General features: G+C 40.1%; 2 protein-coding genes across 4 annotated transcripts in view; one reads left to right on the top strand and one right to left on the bottom strand.

Moving 5' to 3' along the window:
* The first annotated feature begins 384 nt into the window (after positions 1 to 384).
* On the top strand, positions 385 to 10,179 carry SLC66A3 (solute carrier family 66 member 3). Its single transcript, XM_040553498.1, has 7 exons — positions 385 to 682; positions 2,677 to 2,759; positions 3,242 to 3,311; positions 3,929 to 3,986; positions 5,233 to 5,353; positions 6,800 to 6,841; positions 8,359 to 10,179. The coding sequence occupies exons 1-7, from the start codon at positions 540 to 542 to the stop codon at positions 8,445 to 8,447; spliced, it is 606 nt and encodes a 201-aa protein (XP_040409432.1). The 5' UTR covers positions 385 to 539; the 3' UTR covers positions 8,448 to 10,179.
* A 6,545-nt stretch (positions 10,180 to 16,724) lies between these two features.
* The window catches only part of ROCK2 (Rho associated coiled-coil containing protein kinase 2), a 103,357-nt gene continuing 101,014 nt past the window's right edge, over positions 16,725 to 19,067 (bottom strand). For all 3 annotated transcript variants that reach the window (XM_040553491.1, XM_040553494.1, XM_040553492.1), the window contains exon 32: positions 16,725 to 18,454. In XM_040553491.1, the coding sequence (XP_040409425.1) occupies positions 18,451 to 18,454 (4 nt within the window). In that variant the 3' untranslated portion in view covers positions 16,725 to 18,450. The remainder of the gene's footprint in view (positions 18,455 to 19,067) is intronic.

Here is a 19,067-nt window from a genome sequence, read left to right as displayed (position 1 = left end):
GAGCCAGCACTGTGACAATTGAGACAGCACGGCCTAAAAACCCAGGAGCTGAAGGAAACTTCAGTTTGGGGTAGCAAACTGAAATTCACCCTTTATCTCTGTGTTTCTTACATCTCCCAAAGCACTGTTGAGTTCCACTGCTCCTAGGTGAACTGAACCCGTGGCTGACCCTTTACACAAACAGCCTGAGACGATGGCTGCGGTACTGTCATTTCTGAGGAAAGCAAGGATGAGTTTCAGGCTCAGAGCCCCCAGCCCCGAGCACTGGGCTCCTTGTGGGACCACCGCAGTGGTTTTAGGGCAGCACCAGGCGGATCCCAGCGGCGCCTGGCAGCTCAGCAAAGCCGGGCCAGGCCTCGCCCTTCCTGCGGCCGCCCTGGGGCTCAGGCCCGGCCGCGGGCCAGAGATGGCGAGCCCCGGGCGCCATCAGCGCTCCGTGAGGGCCGCCCCATGGCGGCGGGGCCGGGCCGGGCGCTGCTCCCCGCCCCTCCGAGCCGTGGCGAGCCGTGCCGGTCCGGGCCGGGTTCCCCATTGCCAGCATGGCCCCGACGCTGCTGGAGCTGGCGCACTGGAGCACCTGGGCGGTGTGCGCCGTGCTCAAGCTGCCGCAGCTGGCGGCCGTGCTGGCGGCCGGCTCGGCGAGGGGGGTCAGCCTCGGCAGCCTCCTGCTGGAGCTGGCCGGGTAAGGCCGGGCACGGGGAGGGGAGGCCGGGAGGGAAGCCGGGGGGGGGGGTGGCAGCCCAGATCCGAGGGGCTGCGGGCTCTGGAGGCGTAGCCGAGGCGCCCCCGCAGCCATCAGCGGTTCGCCCTCTCGCCTGGCAGCGGGGTGGGATGGTGCTTCAAGCCGTCCCGTTTCCTTTCGCTTTTATAAAACCTGCGCTTTTTATAAATAGAGGTCCGGTTCTGCAGCCTCCACAGAGGTGGCATCCTGCTTCGTTTAACGCACAGACCTTTTTTTAACCAAAACTTCCCATTTGAAAGCGTGTCTGCACTGTTGAGACACGCTTGTGAGACCAGCGCAGGCAACCCGTGTAGTTAGAGACGATACCCGTTGTGGGATTTAAGCCATATAATCGAGTTATTCACTGGTCCGTGTGCCCTGTCGTGCAGGTGATGGTACCAGTTAGACAGGATTCTTTCACCCAAGTAAGTAAAATATAATCATTCTGTAAGAAGATTACAAGCCTTGTCAAACTCGGAAGGTTTTTTCACCCTGCAATAATCATACGTTGGTTAGGCTTATTAAATCTTGTTGGAAAGGATTGTACGGAATGGGAAATAAATAAGCCACGTACGTGCACACACAAATTTGGGTATGAGTCTGTGCAAAAGAACGCCTTGAAACGCCTTGTGTGTGCCAAACGAAGTGGTGGAGGAGGCTACATCTGGGTAGAGGCAGCCAGCACTGAGCAGCACTAGCGAAGGGCTTTTCACTCCGAAGCATCGCCTTGTGAGCATGGTTTATGCTTTTTATGCTTCAGAACCGAACCAAATTCTAGTTCCAGCGGAGAAGACTTGCCTAAAGTCCTGAGCAAACAGCAGTAGTAACATTTTAAAATTATTTCATGTGTGTTGGTGTATATTAAAAAGGCTTTGTAAGTAACCACACTGCCGTAGGTTCTACGCCTGCTATGTGTTGAGGACAGAACTATTCAGGAAGAGTTTCAGTGAGGCTTTTTTGAAACATTTATTGGGACTGTTTGCTTGTTTAGTAGGCCTGCTTAGCCTGCAGTCTTTAAAGACTTGGGGTCTAGCCGCAGAGAGTTTTGGTCTACAGGTACACACTGGGATAGTTCTGCAGTCATAGTGCAGTGACCCACCAGAGGAACAACACAGAAGAATGGTGCAATGGCAAGGAGTATAATTTGACACTACAAGGAGTAAGACTTGTAGGCAGTTCTAGACAGAATTCAGATATGCAAATTGTGAATATTGTAAAAGCCAGTTACCTACAAGGCAGGCAATTCCTCATGTATAGCCTCAGAGTCCTTTCTGTTTTTTCTGCAGACTGCAGCTTTGAAGTTCCTGTTTAACTTCATGGACTTGCATGAAGGTTGAAGAAAGTAAAGAAAGCATGATAACAGCTCAGTTCCTTTTAGATACTGTATTGTGAAGTAGCAGGAAGGAGAATAATTGCCATTGTTTAGTGCATTTAAGAGTAGACTCTCACTCTGACCAGTACAGCTACATGAGGTAATCTTGTAACAGTGTAGTCTGGATGGCTTGGAAAATATTTCTTACTCCAGTAAGACTTGTTTAATTTATAGGTGGAACTATGAACATAGATTTAAAAAAAAAAAAATCAGAGCTATCCCAGATGTGCCAAGGCAGATGCAAAGAGAAGGCAGTCTTTACAGTCTGGAAGCCTTTGTTTCTTTCTCACCAGTTGTAATTAATGAAATTATGCCTTTCATACTGTGACACGGAGACCTTGACAAGAAATGTGGGCAGCTCTCTACATCTTGTTCTATTTGAGGATAACAAGAATAGACCATAGAATCATCAGGCCTGCACTTTGTGTTCGTATTTGTTTGATCAGTTTGACAGCAGGGGCTACACCTATCTGGATCCTTTTGGCACAACCAAAAGATAGTTTAAAAGACAATAAAAAAGAAGTTGTGAAGGAGCTGTCCTGTTCCTTTGTACAGTCATGCTGTTTTGTGTCTTTTTGTTCAGTTTCCTCGTGTTTCTGAGGTACCAGATTTATTACGGTTACCCTGTGCAGACATACCTGGAATATCCCATCATCATTGCACAAGGTAATCTTTTGTAAGTGTGGTTTGGGAAATGAAGCAGAGGCTTCTACATGCAGAGGCTCTGCGTGTAGGTAGAGTATTCCACTGCAATGACGTGAATCCATCGACTGATTCCAGCTGGAGTTGGGGGGAAGAGAGGCAATGAACATCTCAAGTATAATTGAGCTCTTATATGCGTTATGAAAACTGATGGTCAGGTAGAACAGAAAGATCTAATTAATCCACTCACAGTGGAGTTGCAGTATAAGCTCACCCTTTATGCAGTGGCACCATGTGGGAGAGAAGCCTTATAAACACCCCAGGCTCGCAAAAAAGCTTAATTATGGAGCTTGCAGTGTTTTGGACTTCCATTAAATTTGAGAGACAAGCCTGTAAGAAACCAGTGTCCTGTAGACATGGTGCCCAGTGGAGCTAATTCCTGTTGTCTAGGGACATTTGGGCCCTTTCTCTCGCTTCCCTGACAAGCAATCTTCTATCTGTTTCAGATGCCGTTCTCCTTTTGTTTGTTCTGCGTTTCAATGGAAACATGAAACGAGCTTTGCTCTATGCAGTCATGTATCCTTTAAAATCTGGCAATTTTGGTTTATGTAGCTTGTTCGGTTGTTCTTCATATAGCAATATCATTTGTTTGGTACTACCATTGGAAATCATATTCAGCCACCTGCCTCTCACTGCACGTTCCACATCCACAAGTTATTTCTTGGATCACAGTAGATCTCTGTGTGAGGTAAGCTTTGCATGTGGCTATGGCTAGAAGGCCCACAACTGCTCAGGAGCCCGACCTGTTCCTAATTTACATCTTTGCTAGAGATGCAGGGTGCACATCATGAATCTTCTTTCTTTGCTTCCTGTCCACGCACATTGTACTTGCTATGACAAAGACGGTAGTGTTCGTTTTTAAAACATACATAGGATTTGGGCTTAAATCTCAAGTTGTGTGCATTGGAGCAGGTCTTGAGAAACCCCAGGCACTGTTCAACCAAGGACCGTGAAAAATATGAGCACTTAGTGCTTCAACCGGTGCTTAATATGTTTTATCCAGATTGAAACTTTATTACAGACTATACAATAATATTATTTCCAGATGTTAAAAAAATACTAATTTTCCAGACAGTTTTGAGAGCTTTGGTATCCTGGCATTTTCAGTGCTATGAAACTTAACGTACTGTAAGGTTTTGGGGAGGCTGGTACGTGCTAACACTGCGGAAGTGGATAATAGACCTGGCCATGGTAAGTGCTGCATGATTATTTGAAATCATGTCCACATATGAAATCATTTTCTGTGGAAGTCTTTATCATTGAAATCTCTCCTTACACTTATTCTTGGAAGAATTCATCATTTAGTTCAGCTTTTAGAACAAACAACCGGTTTCCAAATACAGCTGTTTCTTTCACTTCTGTGAGTGGCTTGAAAACATAGCGCTTACGTTACAGACTTGGGGGGGGGGGGGGGAAATATGTTCTGAGGTATAGTTATGTAAATTGTATTGGGTTGAGAGTGTTAGATACGCTGGCATGACCTTGTCATAAAAATGCTAGAAGTAGCAAAGGTTTAAGATGTCCTCTTCTGTCCTAATGGCATAATACCCATTGGTAGACCTTTAACGTGAAAGGTAAAGAACGGAGCATCAGTCAAAGCATTTGAAATGTGGAGCATTAAATATTTCACAAGATCTTTTTTCCATTTAGCCCTAGAATTTCCAAAGGAAACTTATTATTTGATAATGCCCCTCATAGGTTGAAGATGGTCTTTGCCCTTTTTATCAGAAGAGAGAAAGTTAGAGTTAATTCCAGATGAACTGGAATTGCTAATGTAAAAAGTAATGCAAATAAGGATAAAAGCTTCTAAGCCTAATACCAATCCTTACTTATAAGGGAAATCCAGGCATTGCCCAAAGACCCACATGGAGGGTCTTTGCAAAATCCCCCTTAAAAGGATGACAGGTTGAATAGTCCTTTCCCTTCGTTATTTTTTTCCCCACCAATTGGACTCATTTTCCACACATTCTTGTCAGTTTTCTCATTCTTTTCTGGTTTTGTTTGCCAGACATAATGGTAACAGATGGTATGAATCAACCTTGCTGTTTAGACTAGATCAGTCTCATTTTAGCTAACTTTTATAATCAGTTTTATGTAGCAGGTTGAGAGGCTTTTAATTTTCTCCTTGTATAATATTTGCCTCAGTCAAGTATTTGCCAACAGTAATAGCAGTTGTTGTGCTCTCTGAGCTTCTTACTGAGCAGTATCTCAGAAAAAATCAGTCCCGTGCTTCTGGCAACTTTAATTTTGTGCTTCATGGTTCCTTAGTACAAAACTGTAACACTTGGGTTGCAAAATACTGAGAAAGTATGTATTTTTTTCTATTCTAAATGAAAAAAAAAGTCTTGTTTTTTTGTAAGGTATATGCTGACAGCCATAAGCTAAACACTCAGCACAATGGCAGGGATTCATTCTCTCTTTTTACATGCTTTTTCAGAATTTGTGCACGCTCATCAGTGCAGCAAGTAAGCTGGCTCAGCTGCGGTGTCTGTGGCAGACAAAAGATTCTGGACAAGTGAGCGCCTTGACCTGGAGCATGTCTGCATACACCTGTGCAAGTAAGCTATGGGCAGCTTGGTGCGAAGCACAGAGATCTCATTTTCTGTGGCCATCTTTGCTCCTAATGCTGTCAGTGGGCTTTTAAACCACGGTAGATAAGTACAGTGCCTAGTGCAGTTTCACAGAATCACAGAATCATTTAGGTTGGAAGAGACCTCCAAGATCACCGAGTCCAACCTCTGACCTAACACTAACAAGTCCTCCACTAAACCATATCACTAAGCTCTACATCTAAACGTCTTGTAAAGACCTCCAGGGATGGTGACTCAACCACTTCCCTGGGCAGCCCATTCCAATGCCTAACAACCCTTTCAGCAAAGAAGTTCTTCCTAATATCCAACCTAAACCTCCCCTGGTGCAACTTCAGCCCATTCCCCCTTGTCCTGTCACCAGGCACGTTTCACTTAGTGCTGACTGCTGAGACTCAGGTACCACAGTCAGTCAAGTATCATTGACACCAGCTGAGTCACAGTGCCACTTGGATTTAGAAAACATGCAAAAATGGTCAAAGGATCCTGATGCAGATGAAGTGATTGAGAGTGCCTTTATGAAGAAAATATTTCAGTGTTCTAGAATTCAATAAAATTACTCGTGATCCATCATGAAAAGGTGCTAAATTTTGTAGTTAAGTCAGCAAACAATGCTAATTCTAAAAGCCATCTACAAATTATACTTAATGCTAAATACCTTTAACTATGTCTACATGTAAATACTTTTTTCAACAAAGGAGAATTTAAGAACAGGGAGTTGTGCAGTTCATATGTTAATTACCTAGTGGCCAGCATAAACATTTCTACAGCTGTTTATCAGAAATGCCTTTGTCATATTCACAAACCTTGTTTAAAACATCCTTACTGTAAAACATAGCGCTGCTGAATCTATTTCCCTGTGAAACCAATGTTTTTAAGACAATAATTAGAAGTTGTGGTATGTCAGCTGAGCAATGGTAGTAATCTTTGTAAATGGTTCTAGCCTGCTGCAGATGTGAAATAATTAATGTTTAGATTTGTTGTGGGTAGGGAAACTGAATTCCTCATACTTGCAGAAGCCTAAAAGCATGCAGGTGAACGTTTACAAAGGTTGTCATGCTAACTCGATTGTGGGTGTAACCCAGTATCAACTACTGAGGGAGGGGGGAGAACTGAAAGAGAAGCAGTAGATGCTGACCACATCCTATTTAGGGACAGCGATATAATTAAATTTTTTATATCTCTATCAATTATTTTCTAATTTTAAAAGGCCCTTAGTACAGTGCCGCTCAGCTTTGAGAGCTTGATCTCTGGGACTAAACTAGTGAAGAGTGGATCCACTAAAAGTGGCAGTGTTTATACAATGTATATTTTCCTGCCATATTATCTGCTGTTGCGAAACAGAGATTTCATCAGTTTTTGAAAGTATAAGGGTGTTGTATCTATTCCACTAATCACAATTCCTCCAATTTACAGCAAGAATATTTACAACTGTAATGACCACAAATGATCTCTCAGGTGAGTATGAGAATGGCTTACCCTTCCAAAGTAATAGCTGCCATAGTAGTTTTTAACTGCTTTGTAAAAGCAGTTAAAGTGGCTTAAAATATATATTTTGCAGCTAATTTAATTATAAAGAAAATTTATTTAACAGTTCCATACCATCCTGTGAAAAAGTGTGATCCCGACAAAACTGAAAGAACCAAAGAGTGCAGCAGGTTTATCAATATATGGTTCAAAATCAAGAGTTGGTGGATGTAAGAACAGTAACAAAATCACATTATACTTTATCTGATGGGTCATTTTTCTAATTCAAAGCTAGAAATTCCAGCAGAAACATCATCTGAGCAGTTTTTATTTTCAAGCAGTCCTCTGCAGCACTGTAAGGCTCTAGTTTTAGAAGCAGTTAAAATGGCTCTTTCACTGGAAAAGGAAGTTCCCTTTTTAATTTCTTATTTCTGCCCCTGTGCATGCTGCCTGCTCTATGCCTGGGTAAGAGTGTGCAGGGCCGTGCAGTTAACTGGATCACCAAAGAACTGGCATAATTCACATGCAGAAATATAATCTGGGTCAGCTACTGAGCCCAGTTCACCCACAGCTACACACCTCTGCAGGTTACAAGTGAGAGGTATGTTGAGGGGAGGTAGGAAGGGAGAAAAACGCTGTCTTGACAGCGCTAGGAAAACCAAATCCCTTGAAAGTAAAGCTGGCGCTGGTTAAAGCTACTTTTAAAAATATAACACAGCACACTTTGGAACATGAAAGAGATGGCAGCAAACATTGACACTATGCAGCTCTAATGGAAAATGTTTCATGTTAACTTCTAGCACTTAACAGTTCGGTGTGTTTATCTCGGTTTCATGCAGGCATATGAAACTGTCAAAGATGACTTATTTCTGAAACAGTTTCACGTACATTTCTGTCAATGTTCCATCTACCAAATGGGTATTAGCTGTACCTGTACTTCAAGCTGTGGTTTCACAGGTAGTGATACTCTGCTTCCTTGGATTTAAAAACAATCTGAAAGTTAATCAAGATACTGAAAAAGTTTTGTTTTGTTTTTTTCTAAGTTACCAGATTTCCTCTCATTAAAATCTGACAGATACAAGTATTTCCTGTATCCCCAAAGTGTAAGCTTAACAGATGGCAGTAGAGAATCTCTATTATAAACAACACACGCAACTACAAAGGACACAAAAGCTGCAGCTCTAAGTTTAAGGCTAGGTGTAAATATAAATTTTTATGAGGCTACTCAGACTTGTGCTACTCTGCTGGTTTTGTCACAAAACAATTAAAGGTGTATTATTTTCAGATATCATGTGCAAATGTGAAACTCTCTTTTCTGCTGTGTTTACTTTGAGAGGTTCTGGGTTCCGGAACATGGTAATTTAAACCAATTGGCTGAAATGAGTTGCAGAATGGGAACCAGCCAATTTGTACACCAGGAGAAGTTTACAAAACAACGTGTCTTCTGAAAGTGACAGCAGTTGATTTTTTTGGAATTATGCTTACAAGATTTTTTTTTTCTCTTTTAGTTCTCATCCGTTTCATATCCATGCTCATTCTCAATATTTGGGTCACGGTCACAATTCTGCGCTACAGGAAAACTAAAAAGACTGACTAGAAGACAATCATCAGCACACAACATAAAAAAAAAAAAACAGCAAAAAAGCAGATATAATTAAGCTTAAACAACAAAACAAAAGTTGAGGCAGCTCTCTCTCTTAAGCCTTGTTTTTATCTCTAAACATATTTAGTACATTCCTGCTTATTTTCTCTTGGAAATAATTCTTTTAAGATACTTAATTTAAGCAGCATATTTTTATTGGTTATTTAAGAGAAGTTTCACTCATAGCACATTTTCTATGGAGTTTTTTACTAAATGAACAAGGTATTTTGTATTTAGATGTTTATATATTCTCATATCACTTCAGTACTTCCTGGTTACATAGAAACAATTATTTTCTTCAATTATTCAAGAGCTATTTTGTGCCAACACATCAATGCCTCTTTCTGCATCTGCTGCAAGTTTGAAAACAACAGATGTTTGTCTTTTTCTTGCAATCATCTCATTATATATAATATCTCAGATATTAGCTATCTGTATTTTAGGATAAAGAAAATCTGAATAAAGGCCCAATTCAAAATAAGATTTTAAAGGTGTTTTACTAAGTCACAAATCCAGCTGGGCCTGCAGCACTTGCATGCAACACTTAAACAGTACAATGTATACAGCTGATACAGGACACCCGTGGTCATTTTCTATAATGTACCCATTTTTTATTATGATAAGAGCAAAAACTCAGTTATGTATTCTTCTTTTTCAACCTGAATATTCACTGAACATACTGTTTTGGGAACAGCAGAAGCTGGAAGGTATAGAAATTAAGGGGACTTTGAGCTACTGAGTTAAAAATACTGTTCAAGCAGAAGTCCTGAACTGATGCCCAGTCTCCAAATGCAATCCATATGGGCAGTGACCCATTTACAAGTGCAGCTTGATGCATCAAGACAAACTCATCTCCAGTGTTTTTTGATGATACTACTCTGTGCTTTATTACTTTTTAACCTGTCTGTCCTGAAGAACTGGAAGACTTCAGTTGAATTTTTACTTTGGAGATTTTAATCAGTTACTAGTAGGTATATTTAAATAGGGAAAAGTATATTCTTGAATATTATAACAGGATTTTATTTTTGGAAGTAGTACCATTCCAGCCAAAAGTTACAGAAGTAACCAGAGTAGTATAGTAACCATTCATCTCTCATTACATTCTCCAAAATGAAAAAAATAGGGCTTTTCAAAAGAGTTTTTATAGTATTACTATTGATTGGCATGCTAAAACCCAGGCACCCTTGATCCTGACATGCTTGAAAACTATAGGAAGACTCGGAAGACTCCATTGACTGTGATTGAGGCAGGCTTTCCTTGAAATGTGCTAAACCATTGGACTCCTCTAGAACAGCAAGATCTGCAAAAAGGGGATGTTCTGCCAGCGTTCTGCCACTGGGAGAAGAGCCTACTCTGCAATCTCCTTGAGACCTTGACTATCAGAAAATATAGCTGCTTTGTAAGCTCTGGTTTTGGGGTGGGAAGGGCTGGGAAGAAGTATGTCTGTGGACATACGATTTCACGTATCTCACATTATTGAGAGCAAGTTAAAAGATGAGGTTTTTTTACTGCTCCAATAAAACTGTATAAATGCTCAGAAGTTTCTGTGTTGGTTGAGAGAGTAACTGTAAACATTCTGCTATTGATTTACTAAAGCTGTGTTAAATATCCAAACTGGTCTAAATAATTTGGTGGCAGGTGGTATGTTATACATTTTCCAGGTCATGCTAATAAATGGTACTCATCATGATTGATTCATGTCATTCTTATAGTGAATTTTCACTATACATTCAATTTTTAATTCTGTCTCCATATATGGAGAGAAAATAAAATGTTCTTTACAGATCGTTAATGGGCAGCTTTCATCTTAATATTCAAAGTATCAGGCTGTGTATCAATCTGTAAAATGCTAAAGAACTCCAGCATTTTAAAGGAAAAAAAAAAAAACACAGGCATCTTTTTTTTTTTTTTTTCTTTAAAGCCTCTTCTTGATAGAGGAAGATTTGTTTAAAGTCTAAACTCAGTTATTGGTGTCTTTCATACTCCTGAGTGATGCTGTAGCAAAATCAAGAGCATTTTGGCTTGATGATCAGCATTTAATTTTTTTTTTTCACCATAAAATGTTGAAAATACATTTAAGAAAGGTTCAGTACAGGTTACTTAATATATGTAGAATAAATCACCTTGAAAACTTGTGGGAAATGAAGAAACGGCTGGATAATTCACAAACTTAAGTAAAGTAATTCTAGGGACTTGGAAAGCTGGGCCGTGTGTTCTCACTCAAGCTGCATGGGATATGGAACAAATCAGAAGGTAGCAGCAGGTAGTTTTACATACTTTTTCTTTCTCTCTCTCTTCTTTTCTCACAGAGAATAATTTCTTTAATATTTCTAAGGTAGAAACATGGTCAAGTCCTGGGCAAGCCCCATAAAAGTGTAGCTCCCTCCAGTATGCAAACCATAATCTTCCCAAGTAGCTGCATTAAAGGCAATAGCTTTAGCCAAGATAAACAGGGAGGACAAATCTTGTTAAACTTGTCATTCAGTGGTATCAGGGTGGATGCAAGCAAGTGCAGCGGCTGGCCAAAGGCACGCAGGGAAAGCATCTTGGACCTGTTTTACTGTGGTAAGCTAGTGAGTAACTTTTATCCACAGGGCTGGAAGTAATACTTCTCCATTCACAGAGCCTGTTGAAGCACTGAATTACACACCCAGCACTTACTTGCACCAGTTCACAATGTGTTGACAGGGTAAACCAGCTTTTCTTGGCTTGGAAAGTGTGGGGCCTACTGGGGCTTTCAAAAAGTATGAATTTTGTTGCCCATGACAATATAAAATTTGAATTCTAGTACAGCCCATTGAAATTTGAGTATAACCCCAAACCTCTCCAGCTATGAACTATGACCACGCCCTTGGTAATGGATAAGCTGCAACCTGCATTTGGTGACAAAGCTCAGTTTAACAGTATGAAAGAGAAAACATTTATCATGACATATGGTATCAAAAAAAAAAAAAAAAAAGGAAAGAATGAGGACATGATTCCAGAGATAACAGGTTGCAGTTTTAAAAGTGGGGATGTAGCCAGTGGAAGATGGGTTTGGTTTACATTTCCCAAAAGCCTACTTCTGAACTGTCATCAGTGAACAGGAGTTGTACACAAACGCATACAGGCACCTCCCTTCCTTACAGGCCTCCCTAACACTTAGTGGTTTGCGCAGAGTAAGACCACGTAGACACGGGTGTGTTTCTTTGCATTACTGTAATCCAGGAAAAGATTTTATTGCTTGGACGACTCAGAACGCCCTGTCCCTGAGCCTCTTCTGCTGGCTTGTGTGTGCATGTAGCTGCTTCCTAACCTGGCTCTGCTAAAGCAATCCAACAAAACAGGAGAGCAAAGGGGTGGGGAAGGGGACTTGCACCGTAACTGCTGGAGTCCAGAAGCAGGCTTTTACAGCAGTTGGACTCTGGAGAAAGTCATCCACAATTAGCTAACAGGTCTCAGGCAGCCTTCATTAGGTCTTCTAGGTCTTCTACAAGAAGTAACATTACTATTCCCCCAACACTCAGAGCCCACAGGAAGAATTATCAGAATCGTGGAGATCAACACAAATGAAGTAGTTTCCCAGCCATGCATCTTTGATGATGAATAAATTATTTCCTTTATAATGCTCTTCAGGCTGATTTCCATTCCATTCCATTCCACATTCTTCATTGATAATCATCGATCACTGATAATTGAGATTCATATTCATGTATGTAGCAGAACATGAAATGTTCTGAACAATGCCCCAGTTTGGTATATGAGGAAGCCGAAAATTGTTGAAAAATAAAAAATATATACAAAATCATAGAACTGGGTGTTATTAAATCTATTAAATTCTTGGTTTTTTGTTGGAATTTAATTTGCTTGCTTTTGAGCTTCACTTCTCCATGACACTTAAGATTTCTCTGAGATAATGTCTGTTAGGGTCAATTAGGTGTCTGAGAGACACGATGAACATTACCCAAGAACCTACCAGTTAATCACTGTTTTTGTTGTTGTTGTTGATTTGTTTGTTTTCCAGCTCTGCATAACTATCTTAAACTGCCAGTAGTTTAAGCAAGTACTTCTATATATTATGTGGTATTATTTATTCACAGGAAAAGCACTTTAAGAGGGCATAAATCTTGTTTTATCTGTCAAGTATTCTGGAAACTAAAGGGCAGTATCTGCACTAGGCTAAATGTGACAAGAAAAGCCAGCTAATAATGATTAAAACTGAATAGTAACATGGCTCCATGCTAAAACATAATTTTACTTACCAGCTTACTGTAATTGCAAGTCTTCTGTGTATATGCCTGCTTTGGGATGTAGATAATTTTCGCTTTTGAGTTTGGAGACATTAGTCAGCAGTACCAAGGTGCTGACCTGTCTCATACTATACAAAACGGATAAATGGAAAAATTTGCTTCCTATGCCTCAGTGTCCCCCTGACGTGTAAAGCACAGTCAGCACTCTACTGAAGCATAAAGTTGAGCCAGTGTAAAACATATTTTTAAGTTACGCACTTACTGTAAAGAAATTGTCACCTTTGAGCTATTGACTACATACAGATTTCACTGAGCTGACTTCCAGAATGACTCATCTTGGGAGACTTTAAATTGTTTCCCCTGCAGTGCACAATCAGCACAACTTACCAGCAGTCCTCGTGGTCTCTCTGACCTCCAGGATATTTTCTTATCTCAGCGATGCTGATGCTTCTTTTAAACTTGCGTGTATGCTCACCTTCCCAGTAACAAAACTCGCGCTGCCGTAGCTCTGAATGGTACAGGAAGCACAAAGGGAAGCTCCCATATTGCATTTATCAAGCCCTTCCATCGCTCCAGAGTGGACATGCAGCTACACAGATCCTACTGATGTTTGTATGAATCTCGGTCGTCCCCCAATACATCAAGGCTGTAATACGCCACACAACATCACACAGGTTCATGAAGCCATGGGACCCAGCAAATCAACGAGTCTTGAAGTTGCAGACCTAGCTGCAACCTGCACCTAGCTCCAAGATTAGCTTCTAGAGCCTGTCTCAAAGATGGAACACAGCTGGTTACAGAGACCATGCTGGGCCTAGCGAATGTGAGGGCGTTCAAACAGCGGGCTTCCTGGCTCTGTCAGAACAGTGAAGGTGTTAAGTATCTCAGAAAACTCCAAAAAAAGTTTCCACCAATTCACTTGTTAATAAAAAGTAGCACACACTGAGATATGTTGCTAACAGGGCAATTTAGTGCTTAAGTTCCAAGCAGCTGGCAAGCTGAGGGGAACAAGGAGGATTGGCAGTGATCCCACAGGCCTTACATACTCCTTGTTTGGTGGCTGTGCTTACCAAGTGGTGCAACAGCATCCTGGGGGAAAGAATTCCTGGAGAGCTAGAAAGGGTGATGACAAATGACAAGCCAACTGGATTACCTAAGAGACACACTGGGACATGATGATGTAAAACTACACGTACAAGTAGGCTCACGTTTCTGAACAAATGTTCAAGGCCTAGACCTCAAAATGGGGGTGATACGACTGAAGTGTCACACTCAGTTGCCTTGGCTGTGGAGGCATTGCTACGTAGCTCCTCCAAGCAACCAAAAAAGGGCCACAGGGACATAAAATTGCTGCTCTCTGCCCTTTCGTTTCAGGGGGAAGATGCGTCTTTCCAGAGTTCTTTAGTTATGCAGGAATACATACAGTTAAGGCTTCGTAATTTTGCTCCCTCGTACAGCAGTTCTTTAACTTTCATTTTGAAAGATCACTTTAATCTTGTGGCTTCTGTAAGATTAATGGAACAAGAGCAGTATTGATCAAATCTAGCTGCACACTTGCAATAGCAAGTATTAGACAGTAACTTGACATTCCTACCCTTCTAAAGCAATACTTCCTGCCTTCCAAGGGGCAAAGATTCAAAACCCCAATCTTCGTAACAAGACCTGGTAATTAGCAGCCCTGTGCTAATAAATTAGTTCCTCTCATCAGTATTTTGGAGCTATGGTTTTACATTCATTGCAGTAATTTCTGGAGTGAACTAGACTGGATGTGTTTAGAGAGTGTTCCCATACATCTCAGCAGACTTGTCCCATTTTTTAGACGAGTGTGTCTGAGTACACCATTGTCTACTTTATAGGTAACTTAACAAAAAGTATGAATTAGTTTCAGAACTGCTCTGCCAACATCTTTTACAGAGATCCAAATGAAAACTTCCCACTCTCATGAGGGATACTTCAAAGCAACAGGCAAAACCCTATGATCTAATGGGACATTGATAATCCCTAGATTAGTTTATAGTGCCATTGCAAGATCATATATACATATGCTCGAATTCCTAACAACCATCTGAAACTGCCTGAGACAAAGCACATTATTTCTAGCAGAAGCTTTGCTGGCCGTGGTGACTCAAGAGAGCCACTGAATGTCTGTCCAAGGTTCAGCATCCCCAAGAGAGCTACTAAGAGATTCAGACACTTGCAGAGAAACTGCAGTGATGTTTTAAATTTGGCCACTGTTGCCAACTGCCAAGATACTTGAGCTTCTTGCATGTTTCCTAATCCTTGGTGGAACTATGTTCCACGTCATGTTTTGGTTACAGCATCAATCATGCTAAGAAGCGCAAGAATGACAAAGTTTTCTGTCCTACACACGCTTGGTGTTCTACCCGGCATCGCTGTGATGGGCTGAGCTTTGGCAGGAGTCCCTGGAACTAGGGAAGTGCAGTACACAACTAGGACAGAAGAGGAAATCTCCTTTCAGGAAGGCTCTTGTGACAGCTGCCACACACTGCTCTGATGGGGTCTTCCTGTCCAGTTTCTGTGCTGGTGAGCTATTGGATGGGAACCAAACAGCAACTTCCCCATGAATGTCTTGAGTTTCTGGCTCCCAGTCTGACCCCTGATATTTCCAGAAGGTTAATTTGCAGCTTGGCTATGCCATCTGTGCACTCTTGCGAAACAATAGGACTTGGAATAAGAGAATTTCTATAGATAGATTCAGCCAGGCCATAAAAATGTCCTGTTGCAACAGCCCTGTTACAAAAGAAAGTGTTTAAACTTCAGTGACTTTAAAACAACTATTCCTTAGTCCAGTAATATGTTCCATCTCTCAAGAATTTTAAATGATTACTACTGACAAAAAGGAAACAACACAATCCCCAGGAACTAATGTTGAAGAGTTCTTTGCAGTCCACAGCTCAGCAGATGGAAGCCCCATCTCAAACAGAAGGACAAGCGAGAAGGACAGAGGAGCTGCTTTCCCTTTTCTGTCCTGGGTACAAAACAAGGTTTGCTCACATCATACCATCGGCCAAATTGTCTCCATGTTACAGCTCAGCGTGGCCCACACCATTCCTTTGTTTTGATACAGAATTGCATGAAGTTGAGAACTGAGAAATGCTATGGTACTTCCATCCCTAGAGGCACTCAAAACTCAAATAGACCAGCTCTTGGGGAACTTGTTCCAAGTTGGCCTTGCTTTGAGGGAGAGGTGAGGCCGGAGGATCTCCAGTGTTCCCTACGAGCCCGTATCATTCTGTGATAGCTTCTCAATACAGCCTGCTGTATGTGTAGCTAATAACTAATTTATCTAAGTATAGAATGTATAAACTGTGGCTAGTAAATAATATAATACAGCACATTTCCAAAAATGTCAGGCTTAACAGGGCCCCAGGGATTCACAGTGAACGAGGGCAAGCCATGCAGAGAAGGTGCACCAGACCCAGCCCCGGTACCTGATGGCCTGCCAAACCAGCTCCGCTGAGTCTGCCCTTCCTCCACACACAGCCTTTGCTTGGCTTTCTTTTGAGCAGCCTTTGCCTTTCACATATCTGCCGCAGTAGTTGCCTATGTATTTAAATATTTTAATTAATTACCAGCTCGTCGAGTTCAGGAACTACTTTACCTTACTCAAATAGTTTATTTAAAAATATATATATAATACTCTCCAATTCAGAAAAGGATAGAACTTCCCACAATGTAACATTTTTTTTATATATATATAAAATATTTATGTATTCAGTGAATGGAAACAGTTTTACTGTATACATTTTTAATGTTGTACTCTATGCAAATCTGCATTACCTAAAAATATACCGTACTTCTGTAAATCAAAACAAGCGGGGAAAAAACACCGTAGCTGTGCATTGGGTTATAATACCTAACAGAAATGATATGCAAGTTTTAGGTTTGGATTTAAGAACCCACAAACAACTTTTTACTTTGCGAGTGCATAAATAGAAGACTGAATACATTCTGGCTCCGTTAAGATGAACTGTAGTAGAGGTTACAAAATGCAAATATATTTATTCATTTTCAGTATTTCAGTGTTTCCAAGTCCACCTTTCATGATAGTGTTAAATAAATCATGGTCCTATCCTTCCAAACATTTCAACACTCTTTAAAAAAAAACAAAAACAAACAAACAAAACTTTAAAGTGAAATGTCCTCCTTCATTGAAGTGTTAGATCATATTTTAAATTACTGCACTCCCACACAATAGTTTATATATATATATATATTTTAAATATATATATATATTTATATATATAAAGAGACCAAATAGGAGACTACATTTTTTACTGTCAATATGTTTAACATAGCATACTGTAGTTGTATAAAACATGCATTTTCTGGGATAATTATGAACACATCATGAATGAGCCCACATAAATTATATTTTTGTACAACTCCAAGTAAAAAAAAAAAAGTCAGATTAAGTGCCTCTGAGGCCCTTTATTCCCAGCTATCAGTTCTCAAAACACACTACTGGAATATTTATCTATGCCTACAGCTATGTGCTGGAGAACCAGATTTAAAATTTTAAAATACATCTACAGTATGTTTTATTTTTTCTTTAAAGTTTGTGACAGTCCTTGGATACTGTGTTGTGAAATGTAAAAAATAATCACATATTCTCTTTTTTTTCCAGAAATAAAAACACATCTAGGAGAGTATGCAAAAACAAGGCAAAATGAAGTTTTCATAGCACTTAATGAGGGTTAATATAAGTTGATAACTAATATTGAGGTTTGTAAAAAGGGCTGGATGAGCAGTTACATGTATAAGCAAATGGTCTAGGAATTCCAATGTTATCAGACATTGTTTTTGTAACCAACACTTCTCCACCCTCAAAACCAGTCGATATACATTCAAAATAGATTGACATTGATATACTTACTAGGTGTAAAAATAGTGCACTATTTTTTCTGCCACGAAGCAAAATTGCATCCTAAGAGCTGGTAAACCTTCTTTTCCTTAAATACAGAGAATGGGCAAAAAACTTGAAAAAAATTAAATTAAGGCAATTAGGCAAAAACAGGACTGCCCATGATGACAAGCTGAAACTAGTATATACTTCAAAGTTAAACTAGCTGCTTAACATTGACACGCAGCTTCTGATAGACGTGTATGAATGATATAAACTTCAACATTATGGCTTTATACAAGTGCATAGTTGCAACTGCAATAAGTAACGGTATCTGATTAATAAGCATAAAAAAATAAAGTGGAAAGATTTTTAAAACCCTCTTGCAGTATTACAGTACAATATATATACACAGTATAATGGTCACTTCTTACAGATGCAGTCTATATCACTGTGATTGATCTTCCTCCTGTTCTTCTTGCAGACGTGCTGGTGGCATCTTTACGAAAGCTGAAAAGTCAGTTTCTTCAGTTTAAATATTCATTCCTCTCAATCCTTTTATGAAATGTAGTGTGTGTGTCTTGCCGAGAAAGCTTTTGTGGAACAGAGTTTAAAAGGTTACCTACCTAACATATCCTTTTACTATTTACCAGCCATTCCTCATTTGATCAGTCACTCAGGGGAATACAGGAAAACCCTCAGAGATTAGTAATTTATATTGCAGCAAAAATGTAAACCTCTGATATATATAGCACAATCTCTCAGGAAAATATATATTTTTAATATATTTTGGGATATGTTTCAGTCTTGCTGTAACGGGAAGAAAATTATCACCTTGAATTGTGTCTGCATTCACGGAAAGCAGTTAGCTGAAAAAGAAGCAGGAAGTTTGGTCAGTAAAGGCAGTGAATGAAAATCTGACAAGAACACACTTCCTCAAAATCTTCATTTAAGATGGGCTCATCAGCATACTTGGGAGAAGTCATTCCTCTGCATTCAACAGCATCAAGTTACTTAAGTATAGTGCATCCTTACGCATTATGATCCCAAATCAATAAAACCCGCTTGTAATATATGAGGGTAAAGTACAATAGTCAGTAATAAAAGATTAGTAATTTAAAGGCTTTTTATACATAAAAATGCATTATATTTAATTAATGTAACGAGCTGGTATCTCAACTGAGTACATAGCTGAGGCATAGCCCTTGTGGTGCTGTCATTGCCCATTCTTTTATAAAGCTGAGACACACCTACGGAGTATTTAGAAAAATTCTTAAGAGGTCAGTTTAATATTTAGTTTTTTCTGCAGTGTAAACGCAATATTTCATCAACATGTAAAATGACTAAAACATTGAGAACTACAAAATAATTTCATTCACTCTTTCCAGTACATTCACATTGCATATTTGAGTAAGCCATGGGGCAAATTAGATCAACAAAACAGCTGTATCTTTTCTAAAGCAGTCAAGGAAACCGTGTCAC

Source organism: Cygnus olor, chromosome 3, assembly GCF_009769625.2.
Source record: "Cygnus olor isolate bCygOlo1 chromosome 3, bCygOlo1.pri.v2, whole genome shotgun sequence".
NCBI lineage: Eukaryota > Metazoa > Chordata > Aves > Anseriformes > Anatidae > Cygnus > Cygnus olor.
Note: the sequence above shows the minus strand (reverse complement) of the source record. Positions and strands in the feature narration are given on the sequence as shown.

What these genes read in the sequence shown, in the direction of transcription:
- SLC66A3 (XM_040553498.1), top strand. Translation starts at nt 540, where the DNA reads ATGGCCCCGACGCTGCTGGAGCTGGCGCACTGGAGCACCTGGGCGGTG. An exon ending in GGATAATAGACCTGGCCATG is followed by an intron (nt 3,987 to 5,232) that starts GTAAGTGCTGCA and finishes ATGCTTTTTCAG; the next exon opens with AATTTGTGCACGCTCATCAG. An exon ending in GACCACAAATGATCTCTCAG is followed by an intron (nt 6,842 to 8,358) that starts GTGAGTATGAGA and finishes TTTCTCTTTTAG; the next exon opens with TTCTCATCCGTTTCATATCC.